The 26,588-nt window shown below is 33.1% G+C and overlaps 2 protein-coding genes across 3 annotated transcripts; both read right to left on the minus strand.

Moving 5' to 3' along the window:
• Nucleotides 1–12,196: 12,196 nt before the first annotated feature.
• LOC125822183 (deoxyhypusine synthase) lies at nt 12,197–17,476 on the minus strand. Its single transcript, XM_049501566.1, has 7 exons — nt 17,182–17,476; nt 16,172–16,339; nt 15,413–15,631; nt 15,108–15,194; nt 13,465–13,597; nt 13,144–13,379; nt 12,197–12,697 (listed from the first exon to the last, which is right to left on the minus strand). The coding sequence occupies exons 1-7, from the start codon at nt 17,386–17,388 to the stop codon at nt 12,596–12,598; spliced, it is 1,152 nt and encodes a 383-aa protein (XP_049357523.1). The 5' UTR covers nt 17,389–17,476; the 3' UTR covers nt 12,197–12,595.
• A 4,879-nt stretch (nt 17,477–22,355) lies between these two features.
• LOC125822181 (aminomethyltransferase, mitochondrial) lies at nt 22,356–25,837 on the minus strand. 2 transcript variants are annotated; one of them, XM_049501564.1, is made up of 4 exons: nt 25,659–25,837; nt 24,347–24,917; nt 23,436–23,554; nt 22,356–23,017 (listed from the first exon to the last, which is right to left on the minus strand). In XM_049501564.1, the coding sequence occupies exons 2-4, from the start codon at nt 24,902–24,904 to the stop codon at nt 22,474–22,476; spliced, it is 1,221 nt and encodes a 406-aa protein (XP_049357521.1). In that variant the 5' UTR covers nt 24,905–24,917; nt 25,659–25,837; the 3' UTR covers nt 22,356–22,473. The 2 variants fall into 2 exon arrangements, with proteins under 2 accessions (XP_049357521.1, XP_049357520.1); XM_049501563.1 differs by having other exon boundaries at nt 25,662–25,747.
• Nucleotides 25,838–26,588: the final 751 nt, after the last annotated feature.

The raw sequence follows: 26,588 nt of genomic DNA on the forward strand, positions 1-26,588 counted from the left end.
ACTAATCCCATACACAACCTAAACAATACTAAAAAGACATAAAAGAACATATGGGGTATTGTCCTCGAATATATGAGGACTCACCAAGTCTTCATCTTCAACACTTAGAAACTTATCAAATAGCCATGACATGTTATCATCTCCAAATCCCTACACTTTAGTCCAAAAAGGGAAAGAAATGGGTTAGCACAATTAAGTACTAAGTATGGAAGCCATGCAAAAACATGCTAAAAGGAACGTTTATTGGAGAAACATGCTTTTATGCCATTTGGTAAAACTTTATGAAAAAATACAAGTATAAGAGTCACAATATCCAACCATAACCAACATACGAGTCATTAACCACTTTAGCACATACTCCACACATAACCCATTCCTTCACCTTAAACCATCCACCTCAAGTAACCCTTGGACAATACTTTGTGCAATGTATGGATAGCGTCTCATACCACCATCCACACTAAAGCATCATCCTAAGGCCACCAAATGTGAACTTACCACTTATCATGCTTCATATCACAAGCCATCACGCACAACTAGTACCAATGTACAACACATGAACATAATTGACAAGTAAGCCTTTTCATCATTTCTTGACCTCTATCTCAAGTTACCCAAAGCCACACTTAAGTGAAACATGAAGTGACCGCCCATACAATCTCTTCATATACACCTAAGTGTTCCTAAGGGTTACCAAAGATAAGGAAATTTACCATTACAATATAACATACTAAGTCAATGTTCACATATAAAACCATAGCCAACCGTATACATACTCAACATATATTCATATACAACCCATGCTTAACTTTAAAGGAACACATGTCATTTCATTACCATAGGACCTCTACCTAATATAACCTTAAGACACACTTGAGTAAGACAAGAAGTGACCGCCCATACAACCTCTTCAAGCACACTTAAGTGTTCCTCAAGATTACCTTAGATAAGGACATTTCCTTTACAACATAACATCAATAGACCAACATTCTTTAAGAAACCATTTTTTGAGACATTCAAGCACATAAGGGGACTTTCACATAATAGTCGTTAGACTTAGGGAACTCACTTTAGTATCTTCAAAGCCTACTCGTGCCATGTGTAGATAGCATCCCATACTACTACCTATACGTTGTAGAACCTATCCAATAACTAGAGTGCGCATCCCACATGATGGGAATAGGCATAACCGACATAGACCATACTAGCTAGGTATGGAATCCGGAGTCTATCCTACTCCGTAGAGGTTGTTCTACTTGCCAAAGGTAGAACTAGTAAGCAACCCATGTAGGCACATGGTTTAGGGGATGTCCAAGGAAGTTCATTGTGCCTAATCTCATACTCAACTAGGCCACCTTCCTAACCACATCCACTCGGTGCTAGCCTTGTTTCCCATAGAGTAATTTCATTCACATGTATATGCTAGAGAGGGCACCATCATTAGGTCTACCGACCCATAGCACATCTACCAAGAAGGGCACCACAAGGATCTACCGATCAAGGTTCATTAAGGATAGCTCATTAAATCCCCCTGGAAGGGTGCCTTAGGCCTACCGATTTTTCATTAAGGGAGCCTTAAGCCTACTGGTCCAAGGTTCATCATTTCACACATGAGAAGAGCTACCACCATTAGGTCTACCGATTTCATGGTTTTACATTTACTTAGGAAAGCTAAACTTATGAAAGGGCACCATTTCTTAGTTTTGCCAATTCAAGTCTTGGCCTAGAATTCCTCTTTTAGCATTTATAGAAAGGGCACCATTTCTTAGTTCTATCCCACCTCACACTTTCATGCATTCAAGACTTTAAGTAACAAGGAGGGACACTTTAGTCTACCAACCAAGTCACAACATTTTCATTTAAGGATACTTCATAATCCAACATCATTTCATATATACATCATGAGAAATCATACTTTAACTCACAATGCTATCCACTTTACATAGGATCATCACAAGATCACATAAAACTCATTCACATCATACCTTCACATATAGCTTCATATAGAACTTTACATATAGCCTCATTCATATATAATAATATAACAATACAATAACACTCATATAATGCCCTTCATGGCCTCAATTCACAATAATACAATATTCCAACATTATGCAACAACTTCCCCAATGCCTTCATGGCTACAATTCACAATAATACCACACAAGAACAAGATATAACACTTCCACCAAAGGTGGATTCAACCTACCAACAACAATTAATTCAATAAAGAGAGTCCAAACTTTCTTACCATAATTCAAAGTCATAGCCAAAATCACCAAAAATCCAAGCAATCACCAATACTTCACTCATAAGGCTTACCACCCTTAATTCACCCATTATCAACAATTAATCATGAATAAATATTAAACAACACAAGAGATATCAATACAATTCGCTTTACACATAATTCCATCAACTTTGAATTTATAGAAATAGACCCACTTCATAAACACATTTTGGGGTTTTGTAGAATACAAGGATTCATGGAGTTTTTCATCTTAAAACATCAAATAAACATCAATAATATCATAACTTATCATTTGAAATCGTTTCATGCAAGAACCCATGAGTTTGAGTAGAAATTAGGCTTTTTCACAAACTTTGGAAAAGTTGAAAACCATTTGAAATTGGCTCTAGGGTGATAGCTTGCCCTAGATAAAGAACTCCCATACCTTTACTAAGATTCCCCAAGAAATTTGATGAAGAAAACGTCTTGCATCCACAACCCTAGCTCCCACTTCTTCTTCTTCTTCTCTCTTCTTTCTCTCTTCCTCTCTTCCTCTCTTCTTCACTCAAGAACCCTAACTCTTACTCTTTTAAAATGGAACAAAAATGATCCACAATCAGACTAACACAACAATATAACCTCAAAAGAAATGATTTGTGAAACGACCAAAATGCCCTTAAATTTCCGGACGGACTCCCTGCCAACTGCCCAACTTTCAAAGGGCATAACTCGCTCATACGAACTCGGAATCGAGCAAACTCGGTGGCGTTGGAAAGATCGTTCCAAGGGATTTCCAAACAGTATTGGAACTACTCCTGGATCATCCTGAGCTAGGAGTTATGACTGCTCAAAGTTGGCCAAAAACTCACTGATTTCCACACTTGGCCGAATTTCCAAATTCTGAATTTTTTTCCAAAAATGACTACTTCCAATTTCAAGCTTCTTCATATTCATTTTAAATTGTCGGATGTTACATTCACCCCGCACCTTGGTCCGGCTACGTGTGTATAATTTACTAACCCTTACCTATACCTCATATTAGCCATCATAATCGATGTTTGACTTAGTTATTACTTCGTACCAATCGACACTAGACTATTAGATAGTATCACACTAAATCTATGTTGATAATCTTTTCTTGTTAATTACATCCTTGGTCCGGCAAGTAGTAACAAGGCGAGTTCTAACGTTGGCCACCGTTAAAAAAACTTTTAAACGAAAGAATTATCAATGCATGCAAAGTACTAGTCAAGAATTTCTTATTTACTATTTATACTTTGTTAATCGCTCATGGTTCCCACAACCCTAGTTGTGGATTTAGTTACCCATATTAGCAAGAACACAATTCATAGTTTTAGTGGAGAAATCAAGAACTTACGTAAGGAGAATAATAAATCCAGAAATTCAACTTGAATTACAAACCCAAAATCTTCAAAACGAACTTAGAAATCAATAATTGCTAGGTTTACAAATTAATCTCCCAAGTCACAAAGTAAAACTAGAATAATAATGTCTAACCCCTAAAAATGAGGTTTACATACCCTATTTATAGAAAACAAGTCCTAAGTGAAAAAGGAAACAGATTAAGGAAAGTTTGTTCAGGCACGCGTCTTCATTGCACGAGACTTACTCACGGACTGTCAATTGATCTACGGTCCGTGAGTCCCTTCCGTCAGCCAGGACTTGATAAATATTTCAGCTTCCACCAATCAGCTTCTCTGAAGCAAACGACGGAACTTCAGTATGGACCGTAGATCGATCTATGGTCCGTCAATCCCCCTCTGTAGCTCCACACTTGAAATCTTCAAAAATCAGGTACTGGAACCCTCACAGTATCAATCTACGGATCAACAGTACGGTCTGTAGATCAATCTGTAGACCGTCAATGGCCACCGTGGTTCCACCCTTGGTCAAATTTCCCTGATTTGCCTTTCATGCCTTGCCTGTTGATTTACGGCCATCACCTACGGACCGTCAATGGACTTACGGTCCGTAGATCACATCCGTGAATGCACCTTTTCTGCATTTCTTTCAGTTGTCTCTTTACTTCCGCGCCTGAACATCTTTCCTGCAAAATATGATAAAACACATAAAAACCAATACAAAAAGGCCCTAGACACACACAACTTGTAAGTGAAATGTATTATAAATACCGTAAACTCACAGTATATCATGAGTGGTCTGAACTATCCCACATATCGGTGCTCAATACTACTCCCAAAAGATGATACTAGCTCTTATGTTTAAAAACATACTTCTTTCTGTAATTTGAGATAATTGCTCAAAAACTTAACTCAAATGTTATCTTGGAAATCAAAGTTTCCTTTCTTGATTAATTGTGAAAGCGTTTACTCTTTCTGAAAACTAGCTCAAAGGCTATTTGAAAATCAAGGTTTCCTTTTTTGTTTAAATGTGAAAATAGTTTAAACTCTTTGGGAATACATAGTCCTCATATACTTTTGAATAAATGAACTTCAATCTTTACTCCTTACTCTTTTACTCAACTTGAACTTTAAGTCTTAAAACAATGTTAAAAGCATTTGCAAAAGACTTCTTGAAAGGACTCTAAGAACTTCCTAGACTTGGCTCTTAACCTTCCTTGAATTTGAATTTATAGATTCAAGGTTATGATAATGTTTTTGGATGATTTCTAGGTGTTTAGAAGTCATTTAGAGTAGTTAAAATCAATATGAAGTGTTAGTACACTTTAAGAGGACTTAAACGAACTAAATGACGAAAAACGGGTGGAAAATGATGATCCGGGCATATACCTGGCGTGCCGCGCCTGTCCCAACTTACTGGGGCTCAATTCTGGCGCACTGCATACACGCCGCCCCAACTCCTCTGGCGCAGATGGGGGTGCGCCGCGCCAGACCCTCCCCAAGTGCGATCTGACGAGTGTTTCAACTCGTTCTCTGACCTTAATTCGATTAATTTCGACTTTTTTCCTCAATATCTCTTTAGATTCAGGTACCCAAAACATATACACAAGAATCTAACTCAAAGCAACTCTAATAATCAACATTAAACTCTTAAGAATTCCTCACTCTCATCCCAAATTCAAGAATGAAACTTATTCAAGAATACAACTCAAGAACATCAAATTATCAATCTTTTTAGGACGAAAATACGCTGAATTAAACATACTTGGCGCGTGGGTGAACTAACCCAATGCTATGTGATCTCACATACCTCGTAGGATTAAATCCTTGTTGAAATCCACACTCAATTCCTCACGAAATTGACGATTCCTTGCTTCTTCTCCTCTTTTCTCAAAACCTTAACTCTTTTTGATAAAGCGTAAACTGAACCAAATTGGTTTAGACCACAACTTAATTACCAAAAATGAAATTAATTAATAGGGTAGTGAAAAGACCAAAGTACCCTTCTAAAATCCGGTTTTGACTTTCCTTATCTAGACAACCCAACTTCAAATGAGCATATCTCCCTCATACAACGCAAACTTCGCAGCGTTGGAAAGATAATTTCAAGATTTTTCCTACGGTATCTTGTAGTACACCTAATTCATCCTGAGCTAGGAGTTATGGTCATAAAGTTGACCCAAATCTCATACTTAATTTTTGTCAAATTTTCAGATTTTCATTCTTTCCAAAAACGACTCTTTCTAATTCTAAGTCTTTCTAGTAGTGGGGTGTTACAAAAATCCATTACTCTTAAACATTTGATCTTTACATTCAATAATTATGTATACATTATTTGTTCGAGATACACACTATAAAATTATGACACATTTTTTTCTTCACATATTCGTAGTACATTATTATTTGAGATATATGCACAACAAAATATACATGCTACAAAATTCATTACTCTTAAAAATTAGATCGTTACTTTAACAATGACGTCTATATTATTTGTCTGAGATACAAATTATAAATTAAGATACACGATAAAAACACATTTAACCTTACGTCTCATTTCATTAATATTATGATACATTTTTATCGTGTTTCTAAGATACACGAAAAAGATATTCATTATGTATCTAGGGTACATCCAACAAAATAACATCGACTAGATCGTTATAGGTTGCATTGTCTCTCAAAGTATTCCGTCAATTCTATAATTTTCGTATTCATTTCAGTGATCCATGCATCCAAATGTCTCAATAATATTGTCATATTCGTCATTTGAAACAAAAAAAAACTTTGAAAATTGAAGATTCAAAGGAAGAAATCGATGAAGAAGATGAAGTTTATAATTTTAGAATTACTAATCTTTATGATTTAGTTTTTTCATTAAAATTGGTAACACTTGATATGGATCCACTAAATCTCTTTTGTTTGTTAATTTTCCATCATTTACTCATTTAATTAAGGAATTAAGTTACAACATTTAATTCTAATCAATTAAATCATGTATCTCATCCTTATAAGTCTAATAGATACATGTAGGGGTGTACATGACCGGGTTGGTTCGGGTTTTTCAAATATCAAACCAAACCATTTGTGTCAGATTTTTAAATCTATAAACCAAACCAAACCAATAAAACTCGGGTTTTTCAACCTTGGGTTTTTTTCGGATTTTTGGGTTTTTCCGGTAAAGTATTCATACAAACATATGATTTACTTGTACTTCAAATATTTCTTTAGTCTTACCAAAATACAACTATCTAAGGTGTTTCTTAAGAAAATAACACAAAATATGAAACGAGTAATGACACTAAAATATCCAACAAAAAAAATAATAATAATGAAATCACGTAAAGCAAGTATTGCAAATTAACAAGTCATAATGAAAATGGTCATAATTTAAAAGTACTAAATCATGCTAAAATAAGTTTAATAAGTATTAGTTACATGACTAAATATTAAAGGAAATTAAAATTAGATTATGTATTTGAATTGTCTAAACTAATGTAAAACCAAAGAACAAATATTCAATATTATTGTCATTCTTAGTGTTGAATTGATTTTCATTTTGCATTAGTATTAATTTGATTTCTATTTAAGCTTTATAATAATTACCAACATATGTGGACTATAATCTTTATTGAACCATTCATAATTCTAAGTTTCAAACTTGAAATAATATATTAAAAGATAAAAACTATGAAAAAGTATAAGAAATATTTAAAAATTATATCAAAGTAAATATTTTTATGTATAAAATAAAATTTTAAAATTATATATATAATGTCGGGTTGGTTTGGTGTCGGGTTGGTTTTTTTTAGTTAAAACCAAACCAACCCAAATATAGTTGGGTTTTTTTTTTTCCAATACCAAACCAAGTCAAACCAACCACTAGTCGGGTTTTTTTCTCGGTTTGCGGTTTGGTTTGGTTTGCTGTTCGATTTTGTACACCCCTAGATACATGTATCTAACGGGATACATGTATCTGATAGCCGAAAATGGTATAGAAAGTAATATTAAAAACTATCGAGATTTCTAGTAATTAGGATCTAAAGTAGTGAAATTTATGTAGTTTATTATAAAAAAATGTTTTTAATTTTTTTTTTTTTTGAAATAGTGATACTTTGAATTTTAGTTAATACGAATAGTTTATTGCGTAATTTTTGTTAAGATGAGGTGTTTTATCCATGCAGAACGTCAAACGACATGGTTTTTAAATTAAAAATGAGAGTGCATTACACACACCATTGAGATATGTTTCTCAAACTAAAGAATAATAATTCAAACATGAATGAAACTCATATTTTCAATAATTTACATATGAAACTCAATAAAAAAGATACAGTTTGTATGTATTTATGACATTTAACTCTAAAAATAATAAATGCATTAATTTTATATATTAGTAATATCTTACCTCTTGGATGCTGATTGGACTAGAAGGATTTGCCTTTAATACAGAGGATAATGTTTGGACTAAAGGCACCCTTACATTTTCAATTCGAACGTTTCTAATTAGTCTATTTTTCTTCTCCCCACGTTTCCATTATGGATTAGAAAGAGATACATGAATAGTGTCAAATTATCATTTACGACATGCTTCTGGATAAGAATCTAGGTTAAAAAAACAAAAGTTGGGGACCAATAATTAAATTGCAAATTACAAATTAACATGTTGATGGAAAGATTCCACATGATCATTTCAAATAAATTATAAAAAAGACAATATTAAAAATTTACCCCTTTCGTTTAAAAAAGAATAACTTAGTTTGACTTGACATATAATTTAAGAAAATAAAGAAGATTTTTAAAATTTGTAATTTTAAATTAAAGTTAATGTCAATGTAGCAAAATACACTTTAATCTTGTGATCTTAAACATGTCACGTGAAAAGCTAAAATTAAAATGTTATAAAAAAGAAATGGAGGAAATATACCATATAAGAAAACTTAAAAAGTACAAAAAGATGTTGTTGCAACTTGCAGCATCGTTTTATTTTTTAAATAATATAATTTAAAATAATGCTAAAAGATTTATCAAATTGTATCGATATAATATAACTTTTTAAAAATATAATATAACTTTTTAAAATAAATCGACCGATTCATATCATTAATATTATGAGTTGAGAGTTAAAATTATGTTTTCCTCTTGATTGATTGCATGAAAAAAAGTTGAAATATGCAAATATAAATTTACTCGTGCTTTTAAATAATACTTAAATGTTTTAAATAATATACTTTATTAAAAAATAATGAAAACAAAGTTTTTATATAGTAACTATTTAAATTTTAAAACGATGCTGATATGCCTTCTTTTTTCTTAATATGGAGATTTGATTTTCTTTTTTAAACTTTTAAGTTAGTGTTCTCTAGTTAGGTATCCTAATTAACTATAATATAGATTTTTAGTATTAATTTTTTTATGATTTGTTTTTAAAATAATTTTGGGACCCTTAAGCTTACATGTGTAATTAATAAAGTGCACCATATAAATAATGTTAATTATGCGATTCATAAAGTTAAATTTCTTGAAATAATACAATTTTAATGAGTTTCTATTTTTTAAAATTTACTCATAATTAATAACATTGATGAAAATATTATGTATGCATATGTATTTTGTAAAAACATTTGTCAAATAAGTCTCCCTCACTACTTAAGGTAAAATCTGTTTCTAAATTGCAATTTTCGATTGTATACCTATATGTAAAAGTTCATTAATCTTCTGAACTATTGTTTATCCCAAGAGTATAAATGATCAAGCTGCGGTAGTAATACGTTGTGAGACACAAATACAAAATTGTATGAATTTTTATTCTAAATTACTGATGTAAATGCTTTTCGTAGTTTTTATAATCTTTTTATATACTCTTTGTGGATTTAAGGAGATCAAAATTAAAATTATTAAAATGGTATACGACAATTATATATTCACATCTTATCTAATTCATTCAACTGAAGTAACTTCCTTGTTGTCTCATATAAAGGCTTTATTTTTTTTCTTAAATCGTATAATTTTTACATTGTTTTGTGACATAAGACATGATGACATCCAATTGAACAAACGTACTCTTAAATAACTCAAGGCAATCAACAGAGATTAGAACATACATAGGAGAAACTTTAATGAGAGGTGAAATGTATTGTATAAAATTAGTTAAAGTATGTGCATGTTAGTATGGGCAACACAATATATATAATATGTACGTTCTCTGTAAAATGATGGAGATGCTAAGTGCTGAAAAGAAGTGAATTATCAAAGTTAAATAATGCATCATCAGTTGGTAAACTAATTTTTAACAAGTATAAATGGCGATAAAAGAGAAATGATATATGCTATTAATTAGGATATAAGTATAAATGAGGTGCTTCATTAACCTCATGTAATTTTAGAATATCCTAAAATGTAAAAAGAAAAAAAACTATCATTTTTGTAATAAATAAAAAAGTACTTTAATTTATGAGAACCTACGTATGCTCCCTCCGTTCATTTTTACTTGTCACTTATTTGTAAAATAAATTTCATTTTTATTTTTCACTTTTGACATGTCAATAAAAGATTTTTTCCCCATGTTTTTACATTAACATTAAATACGTATTTCCAAATCATTTTCCAAGTCATCATTTAATAGGGGATGGTTTGGTAAAATACATATATCAATAATTATTTTCTTAATAGATGTGTCAAAGTCAAACTGTGACAAGTAAAAGTAAACTAAGGGAGTACTTACCGAATAATTTTTTGTACATATCATACATAGGCAATCAGTATTTTAAATGTAGTCGAGGGCACATAGCATTAAGTAGTGGCCAACACTATAGCCTCTCATTCTAGGACTTCCTTGTGCAATCCTTTCCATTAAGGAAGAGTTCGACCCATTCATTCATTAGTATTAGTTATCATAAGGGGATTTTTGATGAACTGGGAGAAAAAAGAATCTTGAATCTCAAATTTTTTGACAATCTTGAATCAAAATTGAAAGGATCTTCGATGAACTTGAAGATTCAAAAGGAAATCGTTTGGCCAACAACAATTCCATCACTTTTGTATCCTTCATAACTCACCTCGCTTACCCAAAATTTCGACAAATTTTTTAATCAAATTGAAAGGTTTCTTCGTTGATGGGGGGAGCAATTTGAAATTTTGAATTTCTTCATTCTAATAGGATTTGCCTCTGTATGATTGAGAGTAAGAATAAACGTAAGCGTAATTTATGGGATTTAATTAATTTTCAGATTTTATTCCTTTTTAGAGCAATATAAAGATTCTTCTTGTATTAGAATTAATGTATTCGGATGGTGAATTAATGTATCCGAAAGGTATAAAATTTTAAGGGATTATTGTAATTAGAAAAAGAGCAGGGATAGGATGTAATTTACTCTTTACACTATTAAATTAAATATACTAATATATCGTTTCTTTAAACCGACTAATCAATTCCTAGATTTCAGCTGGACACTTGGACTGTTGGTCACCAATCAACATAAAAACACGTTTCTTAACTCTTTTGGTGATTTTCCAACCCCACCATGTGCCCACTAAGATTTGAATTAACATTAGTAAATTGATGATGAAAAAAAACAAAAACAAGGATGAACGGCGAAAATCAAGAAAGACAAAAATTACCTATTCAAGAAGTTGAAATTGATTTGAGTGGAGAGAGAGCGATTTTAAATTTCAAATTGTTAGGAAGGAATTAATTGATAAGATTGTGGGAGTGAAGTTAGGGAGAGATTAATGAAGTGAATTAAGGAAGAAAAACGTTAGTTTTGGGAGTATGAAGTTAGGTATCAGGAGATTAGGATTGGGGAATAAAATAAGGGATTTTGATAATATTTTGAAATGGTAGGAAAGAACAGAAATTATGGTGAATAAAGGTATGTAAATAGGTATTTTTTCCTAATAATAATGTACATTGTCCAACCAACACAAGAATAACGTTCCCTTTTTCTTTTTCTTTTTTTGTGATTTTGCAACCACGCCATTTTTTTGTCATTTTCTTTTTGGATGTCTGTTGGTAAATTAATTATGAATAATTTTATATTGGAATTAAAATTTCATTATTTTACCCCTCCCCCTCATCAATTTTCATTTAAAATTTTTTATTTTTTTATTTTTTACGTCACTCCCAGGCCCCCACATCCACCCCCACGCGCCACACCCACCCAGGCCACCTCATCAATTTTTTTAAAAAAATATTTCAAATTTTAAAATTTTTATTTTTTATGCCACCTCCACCCCCTGCCCCCCTCCCATCAATTTTTTTTTTTTTTGAATAATATTTCAATTTTTACGCCATCCCTACATCCTACCCCTGCCATCCCCCCAACCTCCTCCCATCCCCCCGGATTAATTTTTTTTATAAAAAAAATTACTTTTGAAAAATATTTCATGGTCGAAGGTCTGACCAATTCCTGAGTCAGTTCTGGAAGTTGACTTTTGGTACGATCGTTAGGGTTTTGTCCTAGTTTAGGTGTCAAGATCAGATATTAGATCAATTATCGGGATTGATTTTCGAATCAAAATTATTTTCCTAAAAAATATTTTTCATTGACCAGCCAAACATTAAAAAATATTTTCTACTCGCCAATTAAACACGAGAAATAAATTAAAAATCCACTTGTTTTCCAAAAGCCATTTTCCTTCGTACCAAACACACCCTAAATCTCATAGTACAAGGATCCATCATCTATATGGTAAGAGGACTTGTCAGTTATCACCAACCTCCAAAACTCAAAATATGATACAACATGATTCAAAACCTATGAACATCTAAGCTCTTCACTTTAGAAGAGGAAGAGAACTAAATAACATGGTGTGAAGGGGAGAAAAATAATTAATTTGAGCCATACAGGATGTCGTCTAACTCGGGGTACATGAATATACCCTCCTCTCTAGTCAGTTTTCCAGAATAAATGGTGCTGCACACTAGCAAGTTGGCTTCAAAAGTACTTAGCAATTCATATGTGTCGTTGGAAGGACAGCTTCCTCAATGTTCAACTTGGCACCTTATCTGGGAGAATTCCTTACTCTTAGCTGCAAATGTCTCAGCTACTAATATAGGAAATGCAATTGTTGCATCACAATGCACCTGCATTCAACAAATCAAAAACAGTACAACAAATTAGAACCTCACATCCTTTGAAGCCTATAGTCTGATAAATATATAGCAGGGATTGCAGGGACAGTAAAAGAACCAACCTTGTTCTAGAAACGATTTCTGTTGCCCTAATTTTAACCCAGATAGGAAAACATAAGAAAATTTAACTAAATAAACTATTCGTAAGGTTGAGCAAAGTGCATACTCTCTCATAAGCTTTTGACACATTTGGACTTCCCTCCTCGAGCTAAACTTTATGATATTAACTCTTTGAGATTTTTAAATAATGAAACATCACCTCCTCTTAATCTCATGACAAATCTTTTTTCCCATCACAAACCTGCCAGACAGACCTTTTCCCCTCCATTTAATCTTCATGATAACAACACACTCAAAGGAGATGCTTGCACAAAATGTAGTAGAGGTAAGTTGTTAACCTTCACAGTCTTGGCACCGCCACGTATCTTTCCCCATGATACAGCTTCATCGGGACGGGCACCAGAGTCACTACCATCAAACTCTTGTGCAGTGTTAATGAAGACGGCAAAATCTGCACCATTGCGCATCATATTGGCATTGCAAATATGGTGCTTAGGCAGCCCTCCACCCAGTATAATCATTCCTGTCTTCCTCAAACCAGCATGGACAGCTTCACCATTCATGGCCCTAATATCTGGTTATAGAACTTAATTATGTTAGCTCTTTCATCAAACAAATTCTTGATAAGAGAAAATAATCACTTGATAAAATACTTGTACCTCCAACAACATCTATGACTAGACCAGGATTAAGATCTGGATTATCTGGATCTCCCTTTTTGAAAGAATGGAAGTATAGCATGTCACCAAGTGATCCATCCGTCAAGCCAGGACAGAAGACAGGAATCCGGTTCTGAGAATGAAAATGAGATTTATTCTATTAGAAATTAAGTCACAATATTTCAGCAGGCAGTCTTCTGCTTGTGAAAAAACTTCACTTGGAATATCTAGAGATAAAACAGGTATTTTTACAACCTTTTTATTTTTGAGAAGGTAAAAGGATTTTCAGTTTGTCAAAACAGCACTAAGATAGATTGTTGAACAATTTACAGCAACATCAGCCGAGTCCAAAAACCCAAAAAAAAAAAAAAAAAAAACTGAGATTAACTAGGATTACTAATTTTCCTTCCAAAAAATAAGGTTTTGTTTCAATTCATACCCCCTTTGGAAAGAGACCTCTCCTATTCTGTTCTTCCCTACTGATACTAATGTAAAAGTCAATATTTTCCAGAAAACAACAGCTAGGTGTTTCGGAAGATATCCCCAACCCAATCCCTATTATTCCCACCTGAAAGACGAAAACTATAACAAAGGTTAGTACCTTGAATTGACAAAGGTACTATTTAATTGCAAGGAAAACCTGGGAATAATGATAGAAGCTACTTTCCTGAATTTTTGTGCATTTGGCAAGCAGAAAGGATTTGATAAGAGTAAAAACTGTTAATGATGTTTTCTGCACAAAAGATATCCTCCAATTACGTATTGCAAAAATCTGCCACAATTCTGAAGTTGTATCCTCTTTTAAACTTTCTTTTTTCCCTCCTATACAATGTTGTGTTTCTTTTTCCTTCTTGAATTCAAAGGAAACAGTTCAAGGGTTTTTTTGGCGTCTAAACAAAAAAAAAATAGGGAAACAACAGCTACGCCTCAGTCACAAACGGGATGGGGTCCGCTAGATGAATCTTCATCGTTCCAAAAAAAGAAGAAGAAGGTTTCTTCTCCTTTTATCCTTTCCTCTTGATTTCACTTGCTGATCTCAATAACGATGAATTTGCTACCACGATGCATGCAAATCCATTTTCTCTCAGGTAATATCTCTTACTTTCTCATTTATCAAAATAATATCCCAATATTATTCCCACCATTTCAATTTATGTGCCTTACTTCTCGTTTTAGTTTGTCTGAAAAGAATGTCTCTTTCTATATTTAGTAAGTTTTTAACTTCAACATACCCTTAATAACACTCCCTTACATAAATGACATGACATGTTTAAGACCAGTAGACCACAAGATTCAACCGATATTTTTGGCATGATATACAAACTTTAGTTTATGACGCAAGATTCAAAAGTATTCTTTACATTCATAAACTTCATATCCAGTCCAACTATGCCAGTAAAATGGAAAGGGGAAGTCATAATTAATAATTAATTATATATGTGGGACTAGATCATTTGGCATTCTAACTTCACCAATATAATTTCATCAAATATGGAATGGAACGGAAGTGATTAGAAATGCACCTTACAAAATGAAAAGGGGGAGAGGTAACTAATATATATGTGGGACCAGCTTTGGCGTTCTAACTTGAGTAATACAATTTCATCAAATATGTAATGAAAGGAAAGTGATTAGAAATGTACCTTGTAAGCCCAATACAAGTATGAGGTTTCATCATCAATTTCTTTACCCAGGCGAGCAATGACTTTAGATGGTGTCCATAGAACCTTCTGTAGTACAAAAAGAAGATAAAACGGTCAAATCATCACAAGCCAAAGCTAAGATAAGTATTATCATATTTGAAAGAATATCACAAACACAATGACCCAAGTAAAAAATCCATTTGTATTTGAAAGTAATTCCCAAATACAAAATGAATAATAAAGGTTCAGTTAATATTAAACAAGTAATGGGAGGATCTAACACCGAACCAGACAAGAGTAGATACCTCATTAGTCTGCTCCTCATACATTTGATCAAAAATTGGGATGATCCAATTCTCAAATTTGCAGTAGTTGTCATTAGGAACCAATAAGTTACCAATACGGTTCAATCCTTTCGATCGTAGAGCAGCTCCAGGTAAAGAGAAGTCCCCCTTGTAGGTTGGTGCGAGGCACTTTATGAGATCCTCTTCAATACCACCAGCTGTAGTAACCACAACATCAACCTGCAGGGAGGGAAGACAATTTGCTAAGGTCCAAGACGCAATAAATAATATAAAATTCTTCCCTATGGTAACAACAATTTCATTAGACCAATGCTAACCATGACAGCTAAAACCTAAGACACGGAGATAGTAATTTTCTACCATAACATTTAGTACTTGTGTGGCAGAGAGAAGGATGAGGTATTCTAGTTTGCTTAACCAATAAATTAGAGAGACAAGGAAAGAGTGGAACATGATAAATAATGTCAAAAGCCTTGATCTTCAATTAATACAAACCAAGCATAACAGTGATTCAGTGCTTGACATAATAAATCATATGAAAGAGTATTGAGGTTGAATAAGAGGATGTCATAGTATTAGTGTGGTAACTATAGCTTTAGAGTGTAGAAGGGAGAGGACATAAAAAAAATTGAGAATATATATTAAGATTATCTCATATAAAAGTAGCCCACAGGGTCACAAACTTAATGGTACAACACAGTCAGACTTAAAAGTTAGTAGAACAGAAACAACTGGGACTGTTACTTAAATGCTACTCACCATTCGGTGCTGAACAAGGTAGCGGACAGTGTCTCTAACACCAGAAGAAACAAGGTTTGAAGTGAACCCCAAAAAGATTTTGCAGGTTACCGACTCTCTGTATGCAACATCTCTTTCTTCTTCGCTGCAATCCTCCGTGGGCAGCTCATATGAAAGCCTCCAATCTAGCTTCAAACCCATCACACCCCAAACAAAAACACAAATTTCAAACTTCTAGAATCAATTTAAGAACTTTAAAACTAGTTCAAAAACTTCAAGTGTATGAAAGAAGGTAACCTGTTAATAAAAAATCAAACCATTTTTAAGAAGCACATCATCAACTGTAAAAAGAATGGTGAGGTTTGACGTGTGAGGGTGGACAGATTTTCCGAAGTAAATTCAGATACTAATTGAATTGAAATAAGTCTTACATACTTCCAATATGCATACAAGAACCATGAATCATACTATCTATACCCACCCAATTCCAACTTAATTAGCATTCTTTCTATTTTAGGAATAATTCTTTTAACATATTTTTCCTACAAAACTATTCTACCAACTCTAAATTTTTAACTTTCTTCCTCCCACTGCTACTTGCTATATTTTATGACTTCCAAAACATGACTGATATTATTTCATATCTCTACAACTTTCATGATCTTTTAGAATCCAAATTATTTACAACATATTAAAACTTCAATGTGATATTTTCTCTAGCGAACTAATTTTTCTAGCAAGACCTTTTTTCCACTATGACTAATGACATACTAATATATATGTCAAGCTAACATCTTAAACCCTGTTTCCAGTCATATAAAATGGGAAGGGGAGAGTAGTTGAAACCCAAATATTGTTAGTTTAAAGCAATTAACTTTATTCCTAAGCCCAAAAAATATGCGAATGGATGAAAAAATTCAATATCATCGGATCTAAGTTAACTGGAAAAAAATCTTGATACTGAAATATGAGAATTTGCATAAAGCAACAAACTTTTTTAGCGTAAGTTAAAGAAAGAAGTGAAATCTGACCATTTGATTAACAATTTCAATGGCGTCACCAAGATTAGAAGCTTGGAAACCAGTGGAAACCATGGACTTGATAAGCTCAGCATAGTTGACGCCTTTATTGAAGTCGTAGCCCTCGATTTTTGTGCAAGAGCCTTCTAGATTTTCGGATTCTTTGAAAACTACCGATCTTACTGAGCCCATGATATTGTCCTTCAGAGCCTCTCCCATTATTGCAGACCAAGATTATGATTATGTATGGAACACCACTGCCGCCGCGATTTTATGCGTTTTTAAAACGCGAGTTTATGTAATGAATGGGTTTCTTAAAAACGGGTCGGTTTCTGTTCATTTTGCTAGAGGCCCAGGCCCACATTTTTTGTTGAAGGGTGGTTAAATATGGCCCAAGAATTGATTTTAGCTTCATTTTTAAAGTGATTTTCAATTTAGCTCAATACTAACCTAATTCTAGCCCATATTGTAAGATTTACTTTCATTTGGATTATTTTTTTAGGACAAATTACTTAAGTACACAACATTACTTTACCTATTCTCAATATTTCCCTACTCTTTTATTAAAATACAAAAATCCCTTATTTTCCCTCAATTCAACTTAACCGGATACTTTATTTTTTGGAAGCCAAATTGACGTTTCCCATTCCCTAATTTTCGCCCTCAATCTCTCCTCAGATTTTCCCACAACACACGATTCCATCTCTAAATTTTCTCCCCCATTATTCTCAACAGATTCATTAGTCCAATTTTGAATTTCAAACTAATTCTCTCTCCATTCAATCAATTTCAGAGTTTGAAATAGATACTCTTCATCTTCAACTTTTTTTTTTCATTTTTTAAATATTTTCTTATACTTTATGGATCATCCGTCTTTTAGTATTGGGATTATCCAAATAATCACAACAAACACTAATTGAATCTTTGATTATGAAGATCCCATAACAATGGTTAAGCAAAGTTCTAAGAAGTCAAAAGCTAAGAAGGAGGCACATGCAAAAACACCCAAGAAAAGTGGTAGAAGGGTTGCCCCGGCCATATCCAGATTTGCAATACCAACAATATGTATTTTCTTTCCTATAATTTTATGTATTCACATGTTACTATTGGATCCACAACATTCGTTTGAGGTGGAATTTGTTCAAGATATTATGCAACAAGAAAGCGACAGTCTGTAACTATTGAATCATTTTTTCTTCACTTATACATTTGATTTTTTTTTATAATGTATCTTCTTCTTTTTTATAGTGACTGCGGAATGTTTTTTGTTGTTTTTGTTGAATTTCTGAGCAGTGAAATCAATACCCATCTAATGATTTTCAAAGTGACTATCTTCACACGAGATATGCAACATTGTTATGAAAGTATAGTCTCAACAAGGCCAAGACGGAATATGTTAGAGAGAATGATGATCTACAAGGCAGAAGAGTGACTACACTCCACCAACAGAAGATTATCTTGTTAATGTAGAATAGATTTTTATATATCGATTCACCGACAATTGTTGATGATCTATTGTTTTAAGATACATTACATGTTTTTATACAATTATCAAGTATATGATACAAAAAAAAATTCACAAATAACAAAATTTTATTCTTCACACAACATGATACAAATTATATCTTATAAGATTGGTACAAATCACAACAGATGATACTAAATCATTATCATTTACATAATATTATGTATGTCATACTTAGGTGCTATAAACATCTCAAATTGATACGCTTTTATTATTTCATGCCAAAGTTACAAAGATATTAAGTTTCAAATACATGAAATTGATACCAAAATTACTCTAACGTTTTTTAAGATGATATTAAATTTCCAGAAAATTATTATGTACATGAAACACAATTGCATCCACAAATATCAAAATTATATGTATATGATATATAATATTGGTGAAAAATACAACATCCGATACTTTAATATTAGTAGATACAAAATTTAGAAGAAGATATTATGTATATGATATATCATTGCTTCAAATGATACCTTTTTTACATGTTGTCTCTTTTAACTTTGGCACACATCGTTACAAAGATATTAAGTATCAAATACACAAAATTGATACTAAAATAACTCTAACTTTTTTTAAGCTGATATTAAATTTTCAGAAAATTATTATGTACATGAAATACAATTGCGTCCACAAATATCAAAATTGTATGTATATGATATATAATATTGATAAAAAATACAACTTTCGATACTCTATTATTAGTAGATACAAAATTTAGAAGAAGATCTTATGTATATGATATATCATTGATTCAAATGATACCTTTTTTACATGTTGTCTCTTTTAACTTTGGCACACATCGTTACAAAGATATTAAGTATCAGATACACAAAATTAGTTCTAAAATTACTCTAACTTTTTTTAAGCTGATATCAAATTATCAGAAAATTATTATGTACATGAAACACAATTACATCCACAAATATTAAAATTGTATGTATATGATATATAATAGTGGTAAAATACAACTTTCGATACTCTATTATTAGTAGATACAATTTTTAGAAGAAGATATTATGTATATGATATATAATTGATTCAATTGATACCTTTTTTATATGTTGTCTCTTTTAACTTTGGCACACATCACAACTATTGATACTATTATTCTATCCCATACAAAATTTACAAACAATTAAGTATCAGAAACACATCAATGTATACCAAACTAACTTTATCAGAAATTAACAATAAAAAAATGTAGCCAAAATTCAAAATATAACAATTTTTCATTTATTGCTTCACAAAATAGTAACCTAAAAGTACTTAATTAAGTATCAAATTTGAGAATTATTAGACATGAAGCATAAAAGTACTTCTAAAAAGCAAGCATCGAGAATCTTTCCACCCTCAACACACATGATTGCACCTGTTGTTGGATCGAAGTTTTGTATCTCTTCATCACTTTTTTTCGACGTATCACTGCATAGAGGATACATACTGAATCTCACCTCATGTTTCTTAATTTCTATGTACAATTTCACCCCATATCATTCCGAATACACAATGGAGACGAATTACCTTCAACAACGTATTTGATCTCGATGTTTTTTTTCAATTCATCGATATCCAATTCAGCTGCAATTGCTGAAATAAGATTAACGAACGAAATATTTTCAGATACCACTATCTCATCACTTCTGTATCGCTCGTATCTAACATCACTTTTCCATAATCCATAATATCTTAACAAGATCGAAATATTCATTACAAAACTTCACAAAATTGCGTTTCAAAATCTTTTGAATCAAACTTCTACTGAATTTTCGAAGAACATGGAGAAGGTTTCACAATTTGAAATTTAAAATTCACAAAATTGCATTCCAATTTTTTTTTTAATCAAACTTCTACTGAATTTTCGAAGAACATGGAGAAAGTTTCACAATTTGAAATTTAAAATTTCTAATTCAGTTAGAGGTTTTATGAAAGACTGATTGGTTGAGGGAAGAAACGTACGTGTTAATAGTGGGAGTCAATTATAATTTATGTTTTTAATCCCTTATTTAACACATTAAACTGATAAGAACAACTTATTAATTTAAGTATCCGCCTGTTATTAATTAAAGTATCCGCTTGCAATATTATGTATCTGAAAGACACTAAAAATAGGGATTTTTTGGTAATTTATGAAAGAGTAGGGATATGAAGTAATTTCTTTCTTATACTATGTGATTTGCATAATTTTTACTTTTTTTTTATGAGATAGGGCGAATCTTGGATCTATGGTCTCGGGTCGAGGTCATGGTGGGGGATCGGGTATGGATTTCTGAGTTAGGATCAAGTCTCAAGTCTTGAGTCCCGAATCAGCTCGAATCTCATGTTAGAATTGTTTCTTCGTAAGGGTCCTAGGTAATTTGGATTATTTTTTTTATGAATTAGGGCTCGGGTTCCGAATTTTGGATCTATGGTCTCGGGTCGAGGTCATGGTGGGGGATCGGGTATGGATTCCTGAGTTAGGATCAAGTCTCAAGTCTTGAGTCCCGAATCAGCTCGAATCTCAGGTTAGAATTGTTTCTTGGTAAGGGTCCTAGGTAATGGTCGGGGATCAGGTTTCGAGTCCCAAGTTAGGGCTCAAGTCTTGGGTTTCTGGTCAAATTTGAGGCTCTGGTTTTGAGTTAAGGTTGGAAGTCATTTTCGTAACGCCAAAAGTAAAATAAATACAAAAGCGACCTTCTGAGGTTGGTTTCTTTAATAAATAAAAGCTATAAAAGCTGACCTCTCGAAGTCGTTTTATTTTCAAAATAAATTAATCGATCAAATTTAATATCTTTTTATCTTCTTTATTTTTTTTGCAAAAAAACTTATCTGACCTCATAATGTGTTTCTTTTTTGCGAAAATATAAATTTAAAGAGTATAAAACCGACTTCTTGAGGTTGGTTTCTGTGTCAATTTCCGAGGTAGGGTCGAGGCTCAGGTCAGATTATGAGTCTTATGTCCCAAGTGCCGAGTCAAGGCTCGATTCCCTGGTTTCAGGAGTGGACTATTAAAAAAAATTGGGTCAAATTAGCGGATCATAATCCAACCCATTTTTAGCCCAAACAACTTTTGGGTTGAGTTTAGCCCAACCTATTTATTAACTCTAACTCATTTTAACTTGATCAATTTCAACATAATCCGCTCTTTTGATACCCCTAATTTGGTGTATAATTAGGGGAGAACTTTTTCCCTTGGGAGTAGGGTCTTTGAATGCCAGATAAGGAAAAGCAAAAAGAAAAAATTATGTGACATGACAAAAGTAAACACTGTGATATACGATACATAGGTTGGTGCATCTTTCTCTCATTTTATATGATTCTGCAGAAGTTAATAGAAGTTTTTAATTGTTGCATAGTAAGTAGTAACAAATTTAACTTTGGCAACATAAGATGGACGCCAGAATCACATATAATATGGCTCATCACATTTACATTTGTCATTGCAAATATATATGGTGCTTAGGCATTCTCTTAATACCCTTGATATGATACTTCAAGTACCTTCCATTATACTACCTCTTCAAAACTGATCTATAATTCATGTACACACTACACTACATTTACTGAGATCATGCAACACTGCGATAATGCCAGAGGAAGGCAAAAGGGAAAATACCCATATCATGCAAGGAAGAAAGAAAGAAAGAAAGAAAGTGGTCCATGTTGCATTGAAAGGAACTCATAAGCAAAAAACAGCAACACGTAGATTGAAGTATTCCGGTTATACTTTCACTAAAAACAGTAAGAACAAGGTAGAAATTAGAGGAATCAACAAGTTTTTAAGAGGCAACAAAGAGTTATTATGGCTTGTAGTACTTGGTGGGAACAAAAGGCATCTTGGTAACCACCCCATCATAAGACTTCCCTCGAATCACAATCTTGACATTGGTCCCTGCCTTGTGGTTACCCGTTTTTACGTATCCCATTGCTATGTTCTTCTTAAGACAAGGGCTGAAACCACCACTGGTGATTTCTCCAATATTTTGTCCATTTGAATCTTGAATTTCACTGTGACTTCTAGGGGGTGGGCCTGAAGAGAAAAAGCCAACTCGCCTGATTTTAGGACCTTCTTCAATTTGCTTTAGTATTACCTCAGCACCAAGGAAGCCTCCTTCTGCCCTTCTTCTCTTCCCTATGGCCCATGTTAGCCCTGCCTCTACAGGTGTTATGTGCTGCTCCATGTCATTACCGTATAAGCACAATCCAGCCTCGAGACGAAGACTGTCACGAGCTCCTAAACCCGTTAACCGAATCTTCCCTTCTGATTTCTCCAGAAGAGCTTTTGCAAGATCAAGAGCATTTTCTGAAGGTACTGAAATTTCAAATCCATCTTCACCAGTATACCTGAAAACCACTCAAAATACAGATTATGTCAGAGGGGCTGTCGCAAGTCAAGATTACTTGCGCAAGGATCAAGTGCCAAGCATACATCAGAAGTAGGAAATGATTGCATAAGAAAATAGCTCAATGACTAGGAACATAGAGAAGTTGCCTTATGGATACAGTTGTAGCTGTTCTATACATTAGTGTGCAATAACAAAGGGGTATTCGACCATAACAGAAGCCAGGTTAACCCATTATTAAACAATTAAAGAAGGAACTAACCGAAGAAATATGCTTGGACCTTTTTTCATTTATCTGAAGTGATTTTGATTTTGAACTTTTTGAATTTTGAAAAAGTTTATCAAACCAAAGGATTGCTTTTTCACGGGCGCAGATTCAGCACTCAATTTTGAAGAGGAAAGCAAGAGCAGAAGCATACCCTGTCCTTGTGAGGAAGCATGGTGCCCCATTGATATCCAAAACCCTGAATTCCCCAAAGTACATCTTGCTCAAATCATCTTTTGTCAGATATTGAAGAACTGGAGCAGCAAGGGGGCCCTGAACAAAAGAAGTCAAGAAAAATAATCTGTAACTAGCAAAATAATTAAACAACTTAAAGAAGTGAAATGAAAAAAAAATTATTTCCTGAAAAGCAGAAAATGAAAGAGATTAATTATTTCCTGAAAAGCAGTGAAATGAAAGAAATTATTTCCTGAAAATCGAAGACCTAGTTCGAGAGATGCATTGAAAGAAAATAAGATTCATTAATTGTGGGGAAGATGAAGATTATTTGGTAAATATCTTGCAAGTTGCACATTCTTTTAGTCGGTTGAAGGAGTTGGGTGAGAGAGGGGGGTAGAAAACCATTGCTAGCACAGAAGTGTGCCCCAAAACTGATGAAAATAAAGTTTTAGATAAGGAAGAAAGAACAGAAGGGCGAGGGATTAATATGCATGGATTCGGCAATATTTGCACGAAGGGAAAGAAAATAACTTACTGCATCAAAAGAAAATAACTTAGTGATACAATGAGAAAAGGTCATCCGGAAAGTATATTCATTTGGATCTATACATTATCACCAAATATGATCAATTGCAAATTACCTTAAGCTAGAAAAATCCCACATTTCTACAGATAGTCTGATAATTCTATGAGCTGAATATTTTTGACATTCTGTATCCACTGGGATGTTGGATATCACTTTCTCATATCCTTGACTACTTAAGTGCCCTTTTTCAATCTTTGATCAGTTCTTAGTGCATGTGATTAACATTATTACTTACTTCATGATAAGAGAATATTTATATAAAGCATATAGCATGAATCAATTGTTGGAAAGAGCGAGCAGACCTGAAGGGCTAAAAGTGACCTCTCATCATGGATGTGCCATGAAACATCACCACCTTTTGACTTGAATGATTTCATGTGCTCCTCAATGTGTGCAAGATCCTTGTCCCTGCAACCCGCATTTACAACAAGGTAGATGTGATCATTAGTCACCTTGGTGACCACTGAATCATCAATTGCACCTCCCTTCTCATTTGTGAAGACTGTGAGACTACCAGTCCCAGGAGCAAGCCCAGCAACATCAGCAATAACAAGCTTTTCCAGGAAAGGGATAGTATCTTTCCCCTTGAGGCTTAGCCCACACATATGAGAAACATCAAAGAGGCTACCATTCTCCCTACAATTTACTGTAGAGTCCATAATTGAGTCCTTATACTGGATAGGCATACTCCAACCAGCAAAAGGCACCATCTTTCCCCCATTTACAACATGGAAGTCATATAGAACAGTCTTCTTCAGATCAGCATCTGAAGCAAAGCATCTACGACCAATAGTCTTCTTATCAGCCTGAGCCAGACGCCTGGTGATCGATTGTCCAAGTTGCCACAATCCTCCTCTCATCTTTCCAAACAATCTAAACAGTTTACAGACAAATCATCAAAATCCAAACAATGAGACTGATCATTTTTCAAGGCAAAAAATTGAATCCATCTAATTCAAAAATATCAAAATCATACTGAGAAACTACCAAAAACACCATTCCTAGTGGTAACAAGAACAAACAGAAAGTCAGAACACGTAAATAATAACTAACTTGTAAATCATCTAGGAATGCAAAACTTTCTGTGTCAATTTTTTTCTCAATAAGTATTCAATAATTTAACTTTTCATGAGACACTTTGTACAAGAACAGTCAAAATGGCAATAGCTAAAGTAAAAGAAGAACTTAAAGAGCATATAAACTTTCACAAATAGATGGATTAATCCGTTTGATTCAATAACTTTCAATAGTACTCTTTCTTAACTGCTTTATCCATCCTAAATCACATCACAACTTCTCAATGTTGAACTCCCTGAACCAACCACTTTAGAATTGTTCGACTTTCTTGATGTAATTTAGCCTATCCTAGGATTATAACAACATTAAATCAATCAGGGGCAATTGTATTTATCTGTTTGAAGGCGGAGGAACTCCATGAAAGTTCAATTAAGTGTGAAAATTCGGACAACATTCAGCAGTTCAGATCCAAATAGAATGATCTATAAGGTGATACAATGACAGATCTCTGAAAGAGAAAAAAAATACAATCTTGTGTTTTAAGATTAATGGTAATTACATGAGAAGAATTGAAGAAGAGATAAAAAGAAGACTTACCACCTTGCAAAAAGATTGAATCTTTTTGTATTCTTGAAAAGATAAATCTGAGAGCTTATAAGAGTTTATTCATACCAGCTGATATATGGGCAAAGAAAAAAGACAAGGCCTTTTTTATCTGATAAATACCAATCTTGGTGTTGTGGTAGGCAACAAGGAATATTTATATTTTTTAAATATGTAAAAAAAAAAAAATGAAAAAAAGAAGAAGATTTGTTGGTGGTGAAGAGTGGGTGGAGGAGGCTTTCTATTTCAAATAGAGAACTCATCTTTAGTGAGTGGTAGGAATTTGGATACTCCCTCTCTCTCCTTCCCCTTTTGGATTTGGCTCTTTGGTTGGTATGGATGGTATTTTCATTCAGTTGACATGGCATTTTCACAAGCCCTCTAACTCTATTTTTTTCCCTTTATTCATCGAATTTATGTCTAATCAGGTATAAATTACTTTAAAAAATGAAGTCATCTCTTAGTATGATAGAAAAATATAAATTCAATTAGAGTATTAGTTATAAGAGATATAAATTATAGACAAACAGAAAACAGAAACAAATTAAAGACCAACACAAAATTGGACCAAAAGGTAGATGAGCATTTTCTCTTCTTTTTTTTTGGTACTTTTGATGCCTGTGTTGGGCTCCAAACTTATTTTTCCTCTTTTTCTATTTAGAAGAAATCTGAGGGCTGGGCTTTAGGCCATGGCCTATTAAGCTCAAAGCTCACAACTTGTTTGCCTACAAGCCCAAATCAGTGTTCTCAAGGCCCAAATCAGATCGTCATCTCCAATATTCTTCTTAAAATAATTATTTTTGTAAATAGATTCCTCACAAAGTTTATTACAAGTAGACAAATAAAATGGTCTCCACTGTTTAACAAGTTGATAGGTGTGTTCTGTTTAAATATTTGTAAAGTGCATTTACATTCAATGAATAG

The sequence above is a fragment of the Solanum verrucosum genome, unplaced genomic scaffold (assembly GCF_900185275.1).
Source record: "Solanum verrucosum unplaced genomic scaffold, falcon-dt-bn FXZP01000103.1, whole genome shotgun sequence".
Taxonomy (NCBI): Eukaryota; Viridiplantae; Streptophyta; class Magnoliopsida; order Solanales; family Solanaceae; genus Solanum; species Solanum verrucosum.

What these genes read in the sequence shown, in the direction of transcription:
- LOC125822181 (XM_049501564.1), bottom strand. Translation starts at nt 24,904, where the DNA reads ATGAGAGGAGGATTGTGGCAACTTGGACAATCGATCACCAGGCGTCTG. An exon ending in GGTCACTTTTAGCCCTTCAG is followed by an intron (nt 23,555 to 24,346) that starts GTCTGCTCGCTC and finishes TCTTTTGTTCAG; the next exon opens with GGCCCCCTTGCTGCTCCAGT. An exon ending in TGCTTCCTCACAAGGACAGG is followed by an intron (nt 23,018 to 23,435) that starts GTATGCTTCTGC and finishes AGTGGTTTTCAG; the next exon opens with GTATACTGGTGAAGATGGAT.
- LOC125822183 (XM_049501566.1), bottom strand. Translation starts at nt 17,388, where the DNA reads ATGGGAGAGGCTCTGAAGGACAATATCATGGGCTCAGTAAGATCGGTA. An exon ending in TTGAAATTGTTAATCAAATG is followed by an intron (nt 16,340 to 17,181) that starts GTCAGATTTCAC and finishes ATGGGTTTGAAG; the next exon opens with CTAGATTGGAGGCTTTCATA. An exon ending in ACCTTGTTCAGCACCGAATG is followed by an intron (nt 15,632 to 16,171) that starts GTGAGTAGCATT and finishes CCCTCCCTGCAG; the next exon opens with GTTGATGTTGTGGTTACTAC.